This window comes from Diadema antillarum, unplaced genomic scaffold, assembly GCF_040938485.1.
Source record: "Diadema antillarum isolate AM-2024a unplaced genomic scaffold, OU_Dant_1.0 scf00000001, whole genome shotgun sequence".
Taxonomy (NCBI): Eukaryota; Metazoa; Echinodermata; class Echinoidea; order Diadematoida; family Diadematidae; genus Diadema; species Diadema antillarum.
In genome coordinates, this window is record NW_027270890.1 from 2,581,606 (window position 1) to 2,604,689 (window position 23,084).

The 23,084-nt window shown below is 38.2% G+C and overlaps 1 protein-coding gene across 1 annotated transcript in view; it reads right to left on the reverse strand.

Moving 5' to 3' along the window:
* The window catches only part of LOC139721525 (alpha-mannosidase 2x-like), a 220,830-nt gene that overhangs the window by 177,484 nt on the left and 20,262 nt on the right, over positions 1 to 23,084 (reverse strand). The window contains exons 4-6 of the mRNA XM_071632875.1: positions 19,939 to 20,110; positions 15,734 to 15,864; positions 572 to 745 (exon numbers count right to left, since the gene is read on the reverse strand). Of these exons, the coding sequence (XP_071488976.1) occupies positions 572 to 745; positions 15,734 to 15,864; positions 19,939 to 20,110 (477 nt within the window). The remainder of the gene's footprint in view (positions 1 to 571; positions 746 to 15,733; positions 15,865 to 19,938; positions 20,111 to 23,084) is intronic.

A 23,084-nucleotide genomic window follows, 5' to 3' on the forward strand; every position in this document is an offset into this window, starting at 1 on the left:
ATCTCATCCTGTAATATATGAATACATCAAGTTCCATGAAAATACTTTCAGCCATTGCAGAAATACAAGGAAAAAAAAATGAAATTTTAGAACTGACCTTGACCTACAACTTTGAGTGCACCTTCAAGTTAAAAGGTGCACCTTCATCCAATTATACACACATATGCCAACTTTATTTGGATAATTCAAATGGTTCCTAAGGTATATTGCTCACAAAATATTATGCCTCTGGCATTACTTCCTAGCAGAGGCATAAAAAAGTGATGAATTTTGTGAGGGAGAGAAAAACCTAGCAGTATTATGGCAATCGAGCATTTAGATGCAATTGAAATTCTGTCACACTGTTTGTGCAAACGGACAAAGTGTAGACTTGGGTTGGGATTGAATTTCAGTATTAACCCTTTATGACAGGTACATGTGTATGATAGAGATTTCACTGAAACAGCAGACTTGACAAGGAAGTCAACAGTACACTGTTCATTCGAAAAGTATCACATCTGACACCATTTCAAATCTGTAATTAAGAACTTTAAAAAATGATTACAAACCCAAATATTAGGTCAATACTTACCCCATGACTGTCTCCACATGAACTCAAGTTGCTTTTCTCTAGCAAAATGCTTCTTGATTGCATAGTGAATGCGTTGGATGACCATAGCCTCAAACCCCATCCTCTGCAGCAGATACGACATGGTTGCAGACTGGCCAAATGGGTCAATAGCCCATCCTGCTTTGGGTTTTACCCCTGAACATTGAGAGGTAAATAGGGAGGCTTAAAGTAAGCACAAAGCTATAAAGAAGCTTCAATTCTTTCAATGTTTCATTTTTCTTTGGTATCATTCTGCTTCTAAAAGCTTTAAAACTTATAGTTCAGCAACTATCAGCAAAATGACACTGTCTAGCTCATAAAAGGTAAATGTGATGCGCTCCGTCGAAATGAGTCATAAGTCGCAAAAAAATGAAATCGTAGTTATGCCTATATGTGAATTCTACAGACTCTTAGCTTTACAATGACATATAATATGACCCATTTCCACATCCCTGGAAATCTTAAAAACGATTTTAAACTACTCAAATGATGTCAGTCGATTTCCTAAAAAACAGAGAAAATCGCTCTCAAAGTTCAGGTTACCTTCAAGCTCACAACCTATTTCTTTCCCCGGACGAAAAATAGCACTCCTGCTAAGCGACGGCGTTTACGTTCCATCGCATGAACTACTGTATAAGGCGACAGTTTGGTGGGGTGTGTAAGATAATCACCCAATCACAGGACAGGTTTACTATTAACGATTCTGACCAATAGGGCAGCCTGAATGTAAACTTTGGTGCGTTTGTGTCCGTGCCGCTGTATGAATGAGTCGGTACGCGTTGTGTGTCGGCTGCGGTATAGTTTGCCGCAAGTTTTTAACTCACACACAATAGGAAAAAATCTCTTTTCAATACCAAGGGCACTGATCGCTTCCTTTCTCCTTCCATGTTGTTGTCAATGGTAACTAAAGAGGATGCTTTTAGCAAGTACAGTACGAATACCTAAATAGAACCTGAGGAACCCATTCTGTAGGCGGGGGTTCAAAAGGTGTTGTCGAGATAGTAAATTGAGTGAATTAACAATAGTCGTCTATCGAGATTGTGTTCTTTGCGTGTACTTAAAAACCATCAAATTATGCACATGGTCTTAATGTTGCAGGGCATTTAAAACAACACATTAGAGACTGCTTCTGCGTCTGTTCTGTCGCAGCTAAAGCTGTAACATTCTGAATTCCCGCCATATTAGGCACATGTTCTTATAATTGTTGCGTCCACGGTAATTATCATTTGGTGCGCTTGTCCATGCTGCACATACTATACGTATCTCAAGCAAACGCTGATGTATAGGCCAGACAGCTTTACATTCGTTGGGTCCCTAAAATTGTATCATACTTATGATTCTCATACTCTATCACTTCGTAATACGATAATGGTGCTTTCCCACTGCCGATGAGATCAACTTGATCAATCCCGATCAAGCTTTTTTGGCCTGGTTGGGCTCGCTCGGCACTGGTATTCGGGGTCGATCTACCTTGACTTGTTCTGTTTTGTCAACTTAACTGACATTTTTTTTTCTTAAATCTGTCAAAGGTATGTACGTTACAGTACAATGGGTCAGCTACTGACAAGGGCTTTTCCTTTCTTGCTGCTTCCCCCACCAATGGCATTGTCTCTGTATGTAGTCATACCTCCACATTATTTCTACTTGTATGTCGTATGTCCTATGAATTTTTCTCTTTTTGTATCTCATTTTGTACATTCATGTTTTATTGTATGCTCTGTATATTTTTAATGCTTGGTGCAAAATAAACTAAACTGAAACTGAAACTTTGATCGGCATCACTCCTGCTTCCTTCACGATAATTTTGGACATGTCCAAAATATTCAAGTAGGAAGCCCAAACACCAACAGCTCGGGTGGTGATCGAGAAGAGATCGAGCTGATCGTGAATCGGTCGTGTAGAAATCTAGTGTGGTCAGGACGGATTTCCCCCCGAGCTCACTTCCCGATCATCTCGAGTTATACTCGAATGCTACACGATTGGTTTCAGATCATCTCGATCTAGGATTCATCAGTTTCATGAATAACTTGATCGCTACGCGACCGATACAGGACTCCTATCGATTGATACTCGACTAAACTCGATCACGCTTCGACCGGCACTTGATCAAATACCGAGCACTTTTTGACAGTGGTTGCAGCAAGTGCTGACGTACTTTCTTAGCATTCATTTATTGTTCAGGTATCACATGCAGTCCTTGGCCACGTTAAAAAAGTTAAATGTCATCAGTATCTTCAGCCACTCCTGGCCCACTTAAGAAAAGAAAAGGGCCACGAAGAGAGCCACAACAACAAACAACAGACATGGCAGAATTAGACTCTCCAGCCAAAAATACCAGAAGAAAGAAAGGAAACATGAAACAGTCTACAGCTCCTCCACCAGATCCTACGCCGGTTACCTAGTCCTAAGCTCCTGGATGAAATCCCCGTCAACAACAGTGAAGGAACCCACTAGAGCATACGCAGACTCGGTCTCCACAGAAGGAGGTGAATTTATATATATATATATACATATATATATATATGTGTTTTAATCTCATTCACTTCTGTTCGTTATTGATCAGTGACTACCAGGAAAGGCTGGTCGACTATCAGGTAAAGTCTGATTGACTATCAGGAAAAGTCTGATTGACTACGGGAAAGACCGTTGACTATCAGGAAAGTCAGATACAGTATTCCATCACGGACAAGGCACAACTTCTGGCTGGGATGTCTCTACGAGGTCCGGAGGTGTGAGTTTGCATCAGTGAAAGACAAGATGAGGTGGGTCTCTGAACCGTTTATCATCATGATAGTAAATCGGAGCATGACGTCGGCAATGTAAGTCCATTGAAAAGCTATCAGGGATTCATGTTTGTCATGTTTTTTTAACACTGATTTCATCCTTTCATCTTTGGCTCTTCGTGGAGGGAACCAGTCCATGGATGCGTCGTTGCTACGCCAAACGCGCACAGACACACTGCGCGGATACCATGCACTGTGGCAGCAACTACCAGTCTAGACGCATTCCATCACAAGCAGGTTAGTTTTGAAATCCGTCCGACCAGGAGTAGACGTATACTCTTGTGTGTATGTTCTGCTTCAGAAACGGATTTTTAATCTAACATCACATCGCATCCTGGTCGCTGATGAAGAATGCGATGACTAACCTGTTTGGTGTCTTGTTTCTAAAACATGCGCTTTCCTCGCCAGGATAAAGCGTTTTAACGCCATTTTAGGTTTTAATCTCATTTTAGGTTTTAATCTCATATATATTTCATTTTTCCACCTATAGTATCTATTTTATTTTTAAACAGAGTTGCCCCTCAGTATTACATCTGTAATAAACATATTAAACCTTACAGAGCGATTTGAAGAGGGGTCGAAATTTGGAATGATGTATCAAGTACCATAACCATTTCACCCCAATACAATTATGAAAAAAGCTTGAAGAAAAAAGGAAAATGTATCGGGAATATTCTATTTTTTAAATATAGTATGGAAACAAAATAATAAAAGAAAAAAATACCCGTATTAGAGAGGAAACAAATCTTACGTATTTCTAATTTAGTGTAATATGCCCGTTTTGCATAACTGGAAAATATCTTGTTTCATTCTTCGTAAAAAATGTAATTCATGGTTGTTTCAATATCCAGACTGCATTCAGGCCCAGGAAGACGATGCGTCGAATGCTTACTCCTGAAGAAGATGACATGGTAACGTGGCTGCGAGAGCATACTTTTTGTATGACGAGTCATCAGCGGAGTTCAAGCTGAGAGAGAAAAAGAGCAGAACGTGGAATGAAAAGGAGGCCGAACTGCAACTGATTCCAGGAGACTTGTCAGGGATTTGGTATCCCAGTATGAGGACCCAATTTTCTAAGCTCATAAAGACATCTCGCAAATCGGGATCTGGTGCTGCACAACTTACAGCACGACAAGAATGGATCCTTAATAAGTTCGAATTCATTTGGCTATTTCTAGTGCCGTTGCGTCACCAGAGAGGATCCAACGTAAGTTACAACAACTTTTCACCTTAAAATTTGAATTGAAAGACCACTATGTTAATTCAACAAAACAAGGATCCCATATATGATTTGAAGGTATGGATATGAAAAATATATTCCGAGAAATAACATGAAGGCCAATTAAAGATTGGGTTTAAAGGCACTGCGAATTCCCATAAATTTACAAAAAGTGTGGCCCAATCCTTTTGCATATTTCCCTGTAAAAGTTCACATTCATTGTATCCTATTGATTGATATACCCTTGGTTCCCTGACATCCATTTCCCCCACATCCATTCCCAGGAAACAGAAGATGGAGTCATCCTTCAGTAGCTGCTCCGAGCTCAACAGGGCAGCAGCAAACAGGGCAGCAGCAACAACACCTTCAGGATTTTCAGCTTGCCGCCAACATAGCTGCAGTGGCGCCACCAACAAACCCATCTCACTCCATATATTATGTCATACTACTCCCATCTGCAGCCACCCAATGTGCAACCTATTCTCATGGAACAGCAAGGAATCTGTTTACCTACAGGTCCTACAGTGACCCCTACATCTGTCATCTGTCACGTGCCATAGCATGGACATTGCCTCATCTACACCAAACAGTTCCCTCAGTCTGAGCCAAGAAACACTGGATGGAGACTTTGCAGATCTCCAAAACCAGCCATGAGCGTGACTGGAGTATAATCTGTCATGAACTATCTACTCCAAAAAACTGTGACAGAACCTTCAAGTAGTTGGTTGTACTAGAGTTAACTTTGGTTTGCATTACTTTACCTTTGTCTTGTTTATGTTTTATAATGTTTTGAGTTTTGAAAGATTGTATGTGTTTATTCTTTGCGTGTTAGGGAAAGGGGTTGTGAAACCAACCCTGAGACATTCCAAGGAAGTGAACTATCTGTCGCACGAACTATGATTTTTTTTTTTTACTTTTCTGCAAACTTGTGTTATCATCAGAATTAAGCTTTGTATAGGTTCGTGTTAATGTTAAAAAGTATTACTTTTAATGAAAAATGAGAACTGAAGAGAATCAAGCTGCATGTTTTGTTGACTGAGAAAAGATCACCAACATAGCTGCTGCGGTGCCAGCAGCCCATCTTACTCCTCAGATGTCATACCAAGCCTTTTACAGCCACCCAATGTGCAATGTGTGGCCTTTTCTCCTGGCACATCATGCAAGGAAGTGCTTTACCTACAGGTCCAACAGTGACCTTGTGTTATCAAAATGAAGTTTTTTATAGGTGCCTGTTGATATGAAAAACATTTCTGAAATATTGAAACTAGAAAGAACAATATTGCGTGGACTGAGAAAAATTCAGTATTCTGGCAATATGACTGTAACGTGATAGGACATTTTTTAGATTATTTACTTTACTTTTAAACTGAGAAATGTGTATTGAATTCTTTTGCTAGCTCGTATTTTTTAAAGTTGGAGTTGGTTATGTTGATATAAAATTTATTTCTTACGCTGATGTGTTAAAACAGTAGTTGTAACGTAGACTCAAAGTAGACAATGCTCAGTGACTTATTTTACTTTCATTTACTTAGATGTTACACTTTTGCTTCGCTTAATAAGGTTTTGGTTATTGAGAGTTGTATGTACATTGCTTAAAGTCCACCTTGATATCGATTGGCTGGGATGAGTTGAGAAAAAATAAACAACCAAGATTTTCATCACTATTTTTGCTATTATGAAATGTTATATTGTTTTATTTTCATAATACTGTACTCTGTTCCACATATCAGCACACTTCATTAATTCAGAAATGAATATGATACTTGTATTTTCTTTTACACTCTTGGACCTATACTTTATCAATGAATACATACATATTTTTCATTCACTTTTTTATTATCTAATAATGAGAACAATAATGACAAAGATAACACGACTCATAAGAGTTGTAGAACAGTCAATTTGTTCAACTCTATAATGGTGCATTTGTGAGCATTTATGTTTCATTTCAGACCAAATTAATTTCAGCCCGCCTATGTAATGCACTTAAAAAGCGTGGAGGTGTAACATTTTTTTTTTTTAATGAGACATCAAACTTAAATTTGCTATTCTTCATATATATACACTGCAAATACTGAATGCATATGAACGAACCTATTATATTACACATGGCGTCCCATACAGAGTGCTACAAAACTGTCTCTTATCTAAAAATATATGAGCGACTGAATGAAATCGTTACAGTATTTGATAGAAAGAACACCTCAAATTCTATTTGACACTATGATAAATAATCTTCGTGCAGGCGCTTTGATCTCATGACCATTTCACTGAAAATTTTTGATTTACACAATCTGTAACTTTGGGCACTGATATCCTACTTGGCTGAGCGATAGTGAAACCATAGAAACTGATAACGAATGCGTCCAAAATAGCTACTGAAAACGGATAAAATGAATGAATACAACTGAATACATTTTTGTACCATTTTCAGTGGCTCACAAACAGTATTGTCATCGTTTTACAGACCAGCGCAGCAATTTCTGTCGGAAGCTTAATCTTGCAAAGTTGTCAAATTTGTCCCTCAGTCAAGAATGGCTTGGGTGGTAAAAGTATCAAAAATGCAAATCACAAGTTTCAGGAAAAATGACTATAGAATTGAAACGCCTGCACGAGAATTGATGATTGTGGTTTCAAAATAGGAAGTGCTCTTCTATCAACTACTAAAGATAATCATTTCTTTCATTCATTCATTCATGCTTTTGCAATTAAGAGTCAGCTTTATAGCACTCTTTTGGGCCATGCCGTATACAAGTATATATACTGAGTTGTCTCATATAACCAAACGAATAACTGTAACCAATTCTTCTATCACTCGGTCACTGTACGAACCTGCCGACCCATTCGATGCAAGATCGTGTCATGTCGAGCTGGTCTACGAAGTCTAGTAGAAATCGAGTATTGACCGTGTAGTGATCGTGTAGTGATTGTGTGTAGCTCAGGATGTTCGAGTAGAGATATGTGTGGTTGTCGAGGAGAGATTCTGGAGATGTCGAGAATGGTCGGATGTGGATCGTAAATGATTGAATAGCGGTCGGGAAGGGATCGTGTTGAAGGACTATCGAGCATTTGGTCGGGATTGCTCTGGTAAAAATAGGTGATCGGGATTGATCTCGCTTGATCGAGTTGATCTGATCGGCAGTGGGAACGGGGTATTACGCACCAACATGAGGAACCATGAACTTATAACTTAAATTTAGTGAGGTTTTTTTTTTTTGACACCACATTTACAGGTACATTGTTTTCCTGCATTTTTAGAAGTTTTGTACAGATATGCAGTTTGTACTTACAAATATTCGGAATTAATACGCAGGCCTCCCTCATTTCGTTTTGTATTCACGAACCTTATTGGAATAACATTTTTTCTTACTTTCGGGTCAACAAACCATTAGATAACGTACCTCATTTCATATCCACATTTAATTAGCACTGTATAGAACGGCTGAAATTTGCTGCAAGTCGGTACACTTCGTTTTTTATTTCATTTCTGTTTCATGCAGGGATAGACTAGAAATTAGTATGTCTACTGCCAGGAGACATCAAGCCCACTAATATATACTCTGCATATAAGCATGCGCCATATTTTCGTGGTCAAAATCAGATAATGAATAGGTGATATTTCGAATGAAAATGCAGAACGAACACACAACGTAAGTAAAAACATACTAAACTTGCTAAATTATACTTACCTTTAGGGTTCCTAATATTCTGCATAAAGATCTGGAACAAGCACGCCATTTAAATGACAAGACAAAATTTGCCAATAGCTATGCTTATGTCACTAAAATTTCTTGAGGTAAGTATATCTCGCGCAGGATTGATTTGTTCATTGGAGAGAGAGAGAGAGGGGGGGGCGCAACAGAGTTGAGCATAGCATTCAAGAAATAATGAGGAGCCATGTATACTACAGACAAAAATGTGAACACTGTAGAATGTAAATTATAAAATATCGTTACAGCTAACGTTCATAAAGAGATTTGCTTTCTTCCTAAAGTAGAAGGAATAGATGATAAAAAGCGATATCACGCACGGTACATCAAAACAAGTTCAATAGGCGAGAAAATTGATGAAGTTTAAAAGTTGACTTCAGGTTTCTTTTTCAATTTATGAAAACAGAATACAGTGTACGGTATATTTATTGAAGCGGAATGTCTCTGCTGCGAACGATCGCCATAGCATTTGTTAGTCTCCCAAGCAAATCCAATACCTATATAATACTTCAATTTTTTTTCTTGATATTGTATTAACCCTTATAACTAAAAGGTCTCGCAAATTTAAAGTTTTGAACAGTATACTAAAAACATTACATTATATATAAAAGATATATGAAATGCTTTGTGTGTTAGCAATTAACAGCATCTGTCTGCCTCAGTTTTATTTTCCGTCCGTAAAGCGCACAGAAATGCAACCAGACATTACCAAATACAGTACAAAATACAGTGTATAGCATCGTATTATCATTAGAAGTATATTCCATTCCTTTTTACTTCAATCTGCTTGAAGCAGTAATCATACTATGTGTCATTTTCGTAGCAACATCAGTTGGAATCCTATGTATGAAGGTGATCGTTACTCATTTATTTTCCGCTATAATCGCCATTACAGCCACTGACATTTTTCAACTGTTAACGGCAGTGTATGTCACTATGTGCGGTTACGATAATTAATTGAGGTCATGAATCCAAAAGACTCGTTCGTTAATCAAACTATAAAGGTAATAACTGTTTTGTAAGTAGCTCGGTACACCAGTTCAAAACGCAAGGGAAGTTACTAGAATGCCATCATGGGGGGGGGGGGGGTGATAGCGCTAGAAAATTTGGGTTTATAGGATGGTAAAGATTGCCGTATGCAATATACATAGAAAGTTTTGACTCATGCTATTTTCTGAGCATTTTGAGAAATTGTACAAAATATTTCTTTTGATCATTCTATAAATTATTTTGAACTCTGAAAATAAAAAGGTGTGATTACCTCAACAATGTCATAGTTCGATTAGCCATAATGGGTAAAGTGAATTCATGACTTCATTTGACATATATCCTTACTAAATTAATGATCACTTTTGTAAACCATTAATTAAGTCTTGTAGATAGATATCTCTGTAATAGTAGTCAAAATGTTGTGGAGTGATAAGACAAAAACCAACAAACGAAATGGCATGTATCATCGCGCAAATTTCAAACATTTAGCGTCACCCGACCAATTTTTAAGTGACTAATCAAAAGGCAACACTATGCTGATCGCGCGATAGCAGACTGCTTTGCGATTTTTAAATGTTACAAGCAATAGTTGTTTAAAAAAATGAAAAATCAAAAGCAAGGTTCAAGAAATTATAAAAAACTAAAAGGCGTAATTGCAGGTGATCGTGTTTAATATCCAAAGTAAAAGATTACAATCAGCTGTGCGTATGTTATGAATGCCTCATGTACATGCCATTTAATTTCTATAAATTATGCTATCTTTAAATTGAGGTTCTCTTCCCTCCTTGATCAACATTTTGTCGGGTTTTTCATTAAAGGTACTTCTTATTATTACTATTATTATCATTATTATTTGGCTTTCAGTCACAGAATAACATGAATATATAACAATATCCAGAATCAGAACATGCAATGGAGAGTACTTATTAAGAAACGCTACAGAAAATATCAACAAATGCCTATAGGGTCTACATCAAGGGATGACCTATGCATATATGAAACACATAATCTGTATGTTGTGATATGGAACTGTTTGTATGTCTGTCTGTTTGTTTTTCTAATGACCTTGGTCTTGGTCGGGGAAAAAATGAAAAAAAAAAAAAAACCCAATAAAGTGAAGCACTCTGTTATCAAATCGCTACGATTGCAATAAGATTGTATTCCTGCCTTTTCAGTACAGGTAAACGGTGAAAAGCTTGGTATGCTATTATATAAAAGCCTGGCGGCAAAATAGCTGAATCGGGATCAACCTTTCATAAAATACACCTTTTAACTTAGTAAGGATAGCTTGTAGGAGATAAAGTAAGTTAGCATCCGTGACTGGTTCTATTGTCGTGGCAAAACTGAACACAATAGGGGACTGAAAAATTCTTTTACAAATGGGCAATTCCACGATATACGGGACACAGAGGCCAAAAATTCAAAATGATGTTTGCTTCGAACAATATAAATTTTTAAACAATACATGAGTTGAAGTTTTAGGAATCATTATGTTTTTTAATGAAGGCGGCCATTTTGATTTTCAAAATGGCTGCCAAAATACGGCTATAATTCAATGGTAAGAAAGAGTGTGGTCAAGACATTGGGGAGGCACCTCGTGGAAAAGCAATTTTGAGGGAGTGTATGCTTGTGCGTGCGCTGTCAGTCTGCAAACTTAATGGGGACTCCAATACATAACGGAATGTGATACATAAGTTTTCCTTACAAGGATTATGGAATGACTGTTAAACGACAAATTACTGGCAGCAACATCAGGAGAATTGCATAACAATTAAATGCGAGCGAGCGGAGCGAGCGAGCTTGAAAATTTTTAAAATTTTACAGCAAAAAAACTGCCGTTTGTAGCTATATCTTTTTGCTTTGGAAATTAAGGGGGGGGGCCAACTGCTGGCAATTACTGGCAGCAACATCACGAAAATGGCATAACGATTACATGCGAGCGAGCTTGAAAATGTTGACATTTTACAGTCCAACAAGGCAAGTGCCAAATTGTGTCTCCCCCATTCGCGTACAAGAAATTAATATTTTTCTAACTCCCAGAAGTTCATTGACCCGTCTATGACCTTTGACCTTGTGGTGACCTTCAACACCCTAAGGGACATTTACCATCCAAGTTTGGTCACAAACGGACAAAGGGATCAAAAGTAATGAGCCATAATCGAAACGCGCCATAAAAACTCAACATTGGGCCCTAAAAATTTGTTGACCCCTTTCTGTGACCTTTGACCTTGTGATGACCTTTAACTCTCCAAGGGACAGCTACCGTCCAAGTTTGGTCACAAACGGACATAGGGATCAAGAGTTATGAGCCACAATCAAAACGCGCCCTAAAAACATAACATTGGGCCCTAAAAGTTTGTTTGCCCCTGTCTGTGACCTTTGACCTTGTGACGACCTTCACATCTCCAAGGGACATCTTCCATCCAAATTTGGTCACAAACGGACAAAGGGATTAAAAGTTGTGAGCCATAAACGAAATGCGCCCTAAAAACTTAACATTGGGCCCTAAAAGTTCGTTGACCCCTGTCTGTAACCTTTGACCTTGTGGTTACCTTCAATTTCCCCAGAGACATCTACCATCACCCAAGTTTGATTGCCATTGTAGCAACATGTGCTGAGTTACGTGTGATAAGAGAGTCTTGCGAGTAAACTTTAACGTATGACCTCAAATGACCTTTGACCTTATCCTGTGACCTCCAATGGTACCATAACATGAAGGTACCCCCAGTGCATCTATGACCCAAGTTAGGTTGTAATCCAAGCAACTAATGTGAAGTTATTTGTCAAAAGAGAGTCTTGCAGGTAAACTTTAACATAGAAAAGAGAGTCTTGCACGTACTCTTTAATATATGACCTCAAATGACCTTTGACATCATCACATGACCTCTGACAACACCATAACATGGAGATACCCCTAGTGCTTCTATCACCCAAGTGTGGCTGCCATTGCTGTAACAGTTGCCATCATAAGAGAGTCTTGCAGGTAAACTTTAACATTTGTGACGGACGACGGACGGACGACGGACGGATGCCATTTGGATCCCTTAGTCTCGCCTTCACCTCCGGTGGGCGAGACAAAAATGAACAAGCACACTTATGAGTAGCAACACAGCTTTCTGTCACTTTCTCAAATAGGTCCTACTTCTAAAAAAATACACAGATGACAAGAGTTAGAATATCCTCCAAAGGTAACACAAGCTATTTGGGCATTAATAACGTTTGTCTTCCGATTTTTCTCCACGCCGTCGTGGCTCAAACCATCAAAAGAAAACGGGCAATATTTTTATCTTTTATTTTTTTTAACCAGGGAAATAATATTACACATTACATACATTTGGCTTACTATCACACGAGTTGTCGACTTTATAAACAAGGCAATCGCCAAATTGTGTCTCGCCCATTCGCGTACCAGGAATTAATATTTTTTATAACTCCCAGAATTGACCTGCTTACACTGTAGGACCTTTGACCTTGTGGTGACCTTCAACACTCTAAGGGACATTTACCATCCAAGTTTGGTCACAAACGGACAAAGGGATCAAAAGTAATGAGCCATAATTGAAACGCGCCATAAAAACTTAATATTGGGCCCTAAAAATTTGTTGACCCCTTTCTGTGACCTTTGACCTTGTGATGACCTTTAACTCCCCAAGGGACATCTACCGTCCAAGTTTGGTCACAAACGGACATAGCGATCAAAAGTTATGAGCCACAATCAAAACACGCCCTAAAAACATAACATTGGGCCCCAAAAGTTTGCTGACCCCTGTCTGTGACCTTTGACCTTGTGACGACCTTTACCTCCCCAAGGGACATCTTCCATCCAAGTTTGGTCACAAACGGACAAAGGGATCAAGAGTTATGAGCCATAAACATAATGCGCCCTAAAAACTTAACATTGGGCCCTAAAAGTTCGTTGACCCCTGTCTGTAACCTTTGACCTTGTGGTTACCTTCAACTTCCCAAGAGACATCTACCATCACCCAAGTTTGATTGCCATTGTAGCAACATGTGCTGAGTTACGTGTGATAAGAGAGTCTTGCGAGTAAACTTTAACGTATGACCTCAAATGACCTTTGACCTTATCATGTGACCTCTTACGGCACTATAACATGAAGGTACCCCCAGTGCATCCATCACCCAAGTTTGATTGCCATTGTAGCAACATGTGTCGAGTTACATGTGATAAGAGAGTCTTGCAAGTAAACTTTAACGTATGACCTCAAATGACCTTTGACCTTATCCTGTGACCTCCAACGGCACCATAACATGAAGGTACCCCAAGTGCATCTATGACCCAAGTTAGCTTGTAATCCAAGCAACTTATGTGAAGTTATTTGTCAAAAGAGAGTCTTGCAGGTAAACTTTAACATACTTGTAGAAAAGAGTCTTGCATATACTCTTTAATATATGACCTCAAAATGACCTTTGACATCATCACATGACCTCTGACAACACCATAACATGAAGATACCCCAAGTGTGGCTGCTATTGCTGTAACAGTTGCCAAGTTATGCATCATAAGAGAGTCTTGCAGGTAAACTTTAACATTTGCGACGGACGACAGACGACGGACGGACGACGGGAGGACGACGGACGGACGGACGACGGACGCCATTTGGATCCCTTAGTCTCACCTTCACCTCCGGCGGGCGAGACAAAAACGAAAATAATTGACAACTTAGGCCCCACTACATCTCCAAAGATGAACTTTAAACAGCACGTCACATACCAGGGAACAAAGATGATTATTATTTGAATGATATCATTAATGAGGCCAATAACCGTTGTAAAAGTACGTACACGGATAGAGAGGTTTCAAATTCGATACATCATGTATTAGCTCGTTGATAAAGTATCATAAATTTTGCGTGATCGTTCGTTGGATTTAATTTTTTTTCAGCGCCATTTGTGCCTCACATCAATCACCACTTCATGAAATGTGGTGTATGTATAATTTCAAACGCAACTCGCTGGTTATGCACTCGATAACCTTGGTCAGCTCACTATTATTACGTAATTCTAAAGCCCTCGCCGCCGACACCGCCGCACGCACCATGCTTTGTTTTGTCTTCAATGGGGTCAAGAGCAATGCTTCATTAGCATATGCCCCAGCAACGGAGGCGGAGTCTCAATCGGGCAAGAACAATAGTTGCAAAACGCAACGCAAAGGCGAGCATTCGAAAAAAATGTAACCGAAAAAAAATTGTCTCAGAAAAAACGTGATTTGGGATACTTGTACTCATTTTTACACACTGAAAATTTCTGTACAGATAGATAAAACATGAAGGAATCAAAATCTGTCGTTAAAAAATTTTGACCCGAGTAGTGCTTCCCCTTTGTTTTTGGCTCATTACAGGAAAACTCCCTGTGCGACTTACGACTCATTTTGTCAGAGCGCCACACAAATGTTTTTTTTTTAGCCATAAAAAACAATTGCATGATCTTATTATTTCAATCTTATAATGACTCAGTGGGTTATGGGACCATGGTCTTCAAAAAGTGCCATCAGAAATCTTCAAAAATACTCAACACATCCCTGCAGTTTATCCTTTTTCTGTAACTTGATGTTGATTTTCCTCCACTTTCAGATGAATGTGAACTCCTTATGAGCCAGCACTTCAGTGAGCTTCATGTCAAACTTTTATTTCTACTCAAAGGCTTCCTTAAAGTGAAAACATAGTTTTGGTAAGGGTTTGAGAAACTGTCTGGCACCATTTCATATTTGCTTGCAATATATCGAAAGAGTCCACAAAGAAACTTACCTGGCTGACGCGATTTGCCGGGATGAGGAGTTGTTTTGGAGTATTTCGAGATCAAAACTAAGAGTCGGTTTACCGACTTTTATTCCAGAAGGATCCAGACTAACTCGGTCTCAGGGAAAACTCGGCCCTATTTCAGACAATTTACACGCAGTTCGTGATGGCCATACTGAAAAGACAATCAAAGACGCTTGATAAACAACAAAACAACTTCAAAGACAGCGCGTCTCAGGTGATGTGCGTAATACGCTTGAGGACGGCGTGCTGTCGATTTGTTTTGTACAGGATTAGCGCACACTTTCCTGTCTTTTCAGTAAAGCGTCTTTGGTATCAACTTGGACTATAACTGTGACCAGCCAGAACGCGAAGTGCTACAGGCCGCTCCTATAGTACAACGCTGTACAATCCAGAGGGACAACTCGTCAAAGCGAGGCCGAGTTGTCCCCGAGTCCGAGTTTAGCCTGACCCCGATCGGGTAAGTTCTGAGACTGCTACTCCGGTGAACCTTTTTGGTTATTATTTTGCATTTTCGTCGTTAACCATCGAATATCTTGTTATTACAGCGTTATTCCTTACATTTCTTAGGCATACGTGCACATTTGGGAGTGAAATATGTTTTGGCTTTAAAACCATCTTACTTCAAGAAAAAAGATTGATAAAAAGATAAGTGTTTTCTCTACCTGGAATGAAGGCATCCATCCATTCATGCCCTTCCACAAGTTGGTCCACCATGGCATAGTAGCGTGTGTTGGCTTCATCATTCATTACCCAACCTCCAGTTACAATTTCAAGGCGACCGCTCTCTATCAACCTTCATGTTAATAGGAAATTAACAAGTTAGTGAGTCTGTTCAGTCAGTGTATGGAAAAATATTTCATATCAGTGTGCCTGAAAAAAAAAAATCAACGGGACAGATAATTCAAGAGCTAAGTTATTTGAAAACTTTTTCACAAACAATTGATGTCATATCTATGTTGTACTAACATATCATATGCAAAACAATGTGGATTCAGACCAGGGTATTCAACATTTGATATACAGAATTATGTGACTTTTGTGACAAAGTTGCAAATGCAGTTGAGAGAAGGGCTTTTGATTGTACCAGCCACAACATTTAGACAAATTAGAGTACTACTGCATCGGAGAGATAACATTAGACTGGTTCAAGAGCTTCAGAATTGTGTGCAGTATGTTTGTGTTAATGGACTTTCCTCTCCTATACAGTCTATAACTGTTGGTGTACCTCAGGGATCTGTTTTAGACCCTTTGCTTTCTATACTGTATATTAATGATTTGCAATGTGTAAGGTTTTTTTTTTTGGTTTTTTTGGAAGCCATTTTATATGCTGATGATAGCAATTTAATTATTTCTGGTAAAAATTTCAGGAACATGTGTGCAATATCAAACACTGAATATAAAGTAAACCAACGGTTTTTAGCTAACAAGCTGAAATTGAATATAGATAAGATTGCATGTATGATTTTTAGAACCAAAAATAAAATAATTGATGCGGAAAATGTAAATATAAGTATTGCAGGCACAAGTATTCCCATTGTAAACTCAGCCAGATTCCTAGGAGTAATACTGGATGATCACTTGACTTGGAAGAATCACATAGATGAAGTCTTTTGTAAGATATCTAGAGCTGTTGGTGCAATCAATAGAACAAGGGCAATAGTACCTTTTTTATATTCTTCTAAATTTGTATCATACTATGATTTTTCCCCATATTTTGTATCATAACAGTATTTGGGGAAATTGTGCCAATTATTTACTTGAACATATTCATGTCCTTCAAAAACGTGCAATCAGAATTATCACAAAATCTCAACCCGTAACTCATACACAGCCCATATTTAAAAAGTTTAGGTTACTGACAGTGTATGACATTAACAAATTTACAGACCACAATTTTATATACCGGTACTCATATCTTAATAAAATCTTGCCCAAATTTCTTGGCAACCAGTTAACTCTTACTCAGGTTAGAAATACATATAATACTAGGTAATTTCACAATTTGTATACTCCAAAATATAGATATAATCACTGCAGACAAACTATATGTTATGCTGGTCCATTTTCATAGAATGCTTCGCCATATGACTTAAAATGTATCAACACTCAGAATTTATTCAAGAAAAGATATAAAATACATCTAATAAGTCAATAATTTTTCTGCTTTATATGATTTCAATCAAATCATTACTTTGTATAAGGATTAACACACTACGCTAACATGCCTTGTTGTTTGCCTCTTGTCAGTTTTGTACTTTGTAGTGTCTTCTGTTTATTTTCTTTAATATGATGTATGTTTTGTCTTGTCTATGTAGAGTTGAATATATTTCTTGAGGATTAACCAAATGTAAAAAACCTCTAAAGACTGGTCTAAGCCTATGTTGATTTCTCCACTTCTCTTGATATAAAGCCTATGTTTTGTATATTTTCCATTTGCCTTTTATGATGTGATGTACAATGTAATTGTCTTTTTTATCAGATTTGTGGAAATGAATAAAAAATTGAGTTGAATTAAAAAAAAAAAGTTTTAGTTCTTGGACTTGATATCTATCAGAGTTGTAAATTTACCCTCAATCTATTGAAATTTATGCTAGATTTTTCTTGAAATCAAGTGTAAGTCTCTTTATGAAACAGACTTACGCTCAAAATTGAAGTTACGCTCAATTCGAGTTACACTCAATGAATTGTGAACAAGATCAATTGCAACTCTTTATGAAACAGGGCCCTGTAATTCTAGCGCTCACCTAAGCACGGACTGTACTTTCCCTTTTCATGGCATTCCACCAATTACTGAAGGACAAATTACAACTGTCTTTCAAACATCTTTAGGACTGTGGAATGCCGCAGGCCCCATGGGCAACACCCTTCTAATTTTGGGTATTGGGATTAATGACAAGGCAATGGCAAAGGATTTTTTATTTAACAGCCCCACCTTAACAAAAGAAAAAAGAATTTACACCTCAATGTTTTTTTTTTTCTAACTTGAATATCATACAAAAGCTTCAACATTTTTGAAATATTTGGTCAAGAAGAACCATAAGTATAAATCATCGAAAAGCCTCTGTTTCTTAGCAAAAGCCAAACATTTCAGAGAAAATCACTCTTCACCTGGATCTGGCGTTTTACACAAAGCACAGCACTGGAGTGTTTGGTCAGGGAGAAAATGACCCCCCCCCCCCTCCACTACAAGTTAATCTCTAGTTTTCCACATCTAAATCTGCATAAAGTGAACCATTTGGGTAAAATTCAGTTTAATCAAATACTTCTGAAGAACAGCCTCCTCCTTTAATATTCAATTTAAAGTGCAGAGGTGATTTATATGAACTCTTCATTCCAATTCCTCTGGCGCACTCTGGAGACACAACCACCATTTGTACAAAGGATTCTCTCCCCTACTTATGATTCCTCTCAAGTTTGGTCAAAATCCTTCCCCCAGTTTTCAATTAAAGCCCGTCTTAACAGACCATAAAATGCAGGGTAGCCTTGGGGTAGACTCTGGCAAAGATTGTTCCCAGGGGAAGATTGTGTCTGTTAAGACGCAATACAGCAGACAGCCTCGGGGTAGCCTCAGGCGAAATCTCACACTGCGATCGACCAGGCCACCCCACGAGGGTGTCTGTTAAGATGCTCGCAGGATGAATCTTCCTCAGGTGTCATCTGACCAGCGCTACAGTCAGGTGGCTAGCGCTGCAGGTGTCACATAAATTGTGTGGTTGCACAATGATACTAATACCTCATGTAACGAGTTCAGTGTATGTTGCTGATTCTAATATTTTGGTTTGTTTCCTTTACTTACTATCACATAATCACACATTAAAGAAATAAGAAATATTTACCATGCAAAAGTATGTGGTCAAAAAAAATTTGTGTATGACAATGCATGGATTTTCTTTAAAAATAATCTTTAATATGGTATATAGTACATTGATTTTCATCAAAATCTTCTATGAAAATGATGAACTAGAAAAAAGTGTTTAATACTTTTTTTTTTTTGATTTTACTGAGTGTATCAATATAATGTAACTAGCAGCACCCATGGAAATCCATGGGTCTGAAGGCCTTGTATTTTGCCACTCATATTCTTTTTCCAGTGTCTTTTTCAGTAAAAAAAAAAGAACTTTCATATTTTCTCCTCCCTTTGTACCTCTTCTACCCATGACCATCCCCTAAAGCCCCAGTCCATGGATTGGGACCTCACCGCCACCTGCTTTCATCACAGAACTTGGGTTTCAAGAGGTTAGCAGCACCCATGGAATTCCAAGGGTCGTCTTCTTCCCCCTCCCCTCGAGTCACAGACACTTTTGATCTCCTCCTACACGCAGTTCGTACACAGCCTCTTCACCCTTAAAAAAAAAAAGGAGTCCCCTCTAACCAGCATACTCTCTCTCTCCCTCTCTCACACACAAACCTTTTCAGCTCATTAAATGGCCTATATTATCAATTCTTCCCCCCAAGTTTCCATTTGAAAACTAAAAAAAAAAAAAAATTATATTTTTTTCTTCCCACCTGTGCCCCTTTCATCCAATGACAATCCCAGTGGGGTATTACTGTATTGTTCCTGAGAGTTGGTACGCTTTGTTTGACTGATTGTTCAGCTACACTTCAAGTGAAGCAGAATTAATGCAACCTTTTGTATTTTTTTTTTCAGATAAAGATCACAGACACAACTCTGTATCTGCTGTGCAATAGACAACTAGAGATTTGTGTGTGTGTGTGTGTGTATTTCTTACGATAAAAGTGACGTGATGTATTGAAATGCTAATATTTTAGTACACCAAAGTAGCAAACAATTTTATTTATGTCACTTCTATTTGCTTGACATTGACTGTAATACCATCCCTTCGCTTGCCATGATGTTGTGTCTCACCTTTTCATCACCTGTCTCTTGCTATAGTCAGCCTTCTCCCACCACATGGAGAAGTAGGAGATCTCGGCCCATATAAACTTCATTCGTGGATACTGCTGCATCTTCACAACAACATTGTCAAGTATCTTTGAGGTCTGGTCTGTGAAGTAGCGCGTCAGTGTTTTAATCCAACCTTCAATGCAGATATAGAAAATGTGAGATACTGCCATTGATGTAACTCGATATCATACTAAAAAACTGAATACATAGCAATGATCATTTAAAGATTCAATAGCAAAATTTCATTTAGACAAATCCAAGATAAGGTCCCTCAAAAGTCAAAATTTCATCTTTGCTCAATATTGACATGTTTGGTATCATTTTGAAGCTTATGAGGTGAAGTTTCAGATTCCATGAAGGAAAAAATAGTATAATGCAAATTTCATGGGCGTCATTTGCATGAATGTGAAATATAGTGTTACGCATGGGACATTTATTTAATAAGGCAAGTGCCATAATGTGTCTCGCCCATTCACGTAAAAGAAATTGTACGCGGCTGGGATATAACAGTTTTAAAACTAGAAATGTCGCTATGGCGACTGATGCCTCCGCCATAATGCATAAAGTGAAATTGTAACATTCTCATCTAACCTTTGATTGTTTGACCTTTGACCTTATGACATGAAACTCTTTCTGGAGAGTCTTTACGCAGTAGTTCATGTCTACACTAAGTTTTTAATAAAATACCTTCGGACATTGCATGGATATGGGGAAATAGCAACATTTTTAGCATTTGACCTTGACCTTTTGACCTTTGACCTCTTGCCAATGTCACTAAAATCAACTCAGCTAATTGCCCCATCATACATCATCCTTGGACCAAATTTGGTGAAAGCTGCTTCATCCAGTTTTGAGTTATCACGTAAACAGTTAAATTTTAGGATTTGACCTTGATCTTTGACCTTTGACCTCAGTCCAATTTCACTCAAAAACTAATCAAATAATTTTCCCATCATACATCATCCTCGGACAAAGTTTGGTGAAATTTGCTTGATCCAGTCTTGAGTTATTGCGTAAACGGATACAATTTCATGATTTGACCTTGAAATTTGACCTTTGACCTTTGGCCAATTTCACCCAAAATCTAATCAACTAATTACCCCATCATACTTTATACTTGGACCAAGTTTGGTAAAATTCCAGTCAATATTATTCAAGTTATCGCGTAAACGAATGCGGACAGACATACGGACGTACGGACGGATGGACAACCCGAAAACATAATGCCTCCGGCACCACTTCGTGGCGGAGGCATAAAAAAGAGATATTACAGATAACAAGAGATATTAAAGGGTAAAAATTTATGACCCATAATAGAAACGCGCCATAAAAACTTAACATTAGGCTCTTAAAGTTTGTTGACCCATGCTTGTGACCATTGACCTTGTGGTGACCATCCACTCCCCAAGGGACATCCACCATCCAAGTTTAGTCACAAATGGAGTTATGGATTAAAAGTGATGACCCATAATTGAAACATGCCATAAAAACTTAACATTGGGCTCTAAAAGTTTGTTGACCCTTGCTTGTGACCATTGACCTTGTGGTGACCATCCACTCCCCAAGGGACATCTACCATCCAAGTTTGGTCTCAAATGGAGTTATGGATCAAAAGTTATGATCCATAATAGAAACGCGCCATAAAAACTTAACATTGGGCCCTAAAGTTCATTGACCCCTGCCTGTGAGCTTTGACCTTGAGATGACCTTCATATATGGCAAAATGTGAAACTTTGTATGACCCCTCTTCCCTGGAAGTTTGATTGCAATTGAAGCCCAGAGTAAAGAGTTATTGAAGTTTTTGTAGCGCTACGGACGGACAGACGCCGCAGGCGATCCCATAGTCTTCCCTCACCTCTGGTGGGCTCGACAAAAACCATATCTAATTAAAGGAAAACAAGAAATACTGATTAATATGTGGGCATATCAATCCTCTGGAATGTCCAAGTTGTTTGTCAGTCGATGGAGGTGCACACTGACTTTGATTTTCTGTAGTCATTTTTTAAAAATTCATACGCTGTATCTTTTGTTAGGTGATACGCTATCAGCATATCACCTATTGTGATTGTCAAAATCTCTCTTTATTTTTAGGTGATACGCTATCAGTGTATCACCTATTGTGATTGTCAAAATCTCTCTTTATTAGGTGATACGCTATCAGCGTATCACCTATTGTGATTGTCAAAATCTCTCTTTATTTTTAGGTGATACGCTATCAGCGTATCACCTATTGTGATCGTCAAAATCTCTCTTTATTTTTTTTTATTCTTCTTTCTTTCTGGACAATTTTGTGTCGTCAATATCTCAAGAATGACATTACGGAATAACATGACATTTTCAGTCAACATGTCTCATGACAAAATCTAGCCACAATAAGGTTTTCATGACAGTAACATATCTATGACGTCATCTAGGCGCCATTTTGTGATTTTCGGACCATGTTACATGATCGATCATAACTTCATAACTAAAGGTCATTTCTGTATCATTTTCGGTGGACATAAAGTTCAGGTCACGCTCTATCTTACATTTTGATGCTAATTACCTAGGACATCATTACGTGCGCGTACGCGCGCGTCAAACTTTTAAAAGGCTCAAAACAACTTTCTAAGGGGAAATCTCGAAGTTTCAGACAATTTTAAGCGTTCCGCGCGTCCGCGTCCGTCCGCGTATTTTCGCGCACAGTGCGCGTAAGCAACATGAAAATGCACATTTTTTGACAGATTTGGATTACTGATACATTAAGTAACAATATCCATTGATATCCGATCAATTTTGACCTATAACAAAGGAATGCGCTGGCGTCAAAGTTGAAATTTCGTGTTCGCGTCTATGTGGAAATATAGCGAAAAACATGTCTTTGTTTATTTCGCCATAGCTCTTTAAAACGTCCGGTGACCCTATGTTTTTATTGCGTATTACAAAAGCATATGAATTGGAAATAACGTTTCAAGTATCAATATTTCCCTAAATACATTATGACGTCATCATATCGTCGTCTGAAATCAAAAAAGTGGAATTAATTTTTTTGAGGTACTGTTTCTGACATTCATTTGCTCGTATCTCTGTTATTTAAGCTCAATATTATCCCAAATTCAGATATGTTG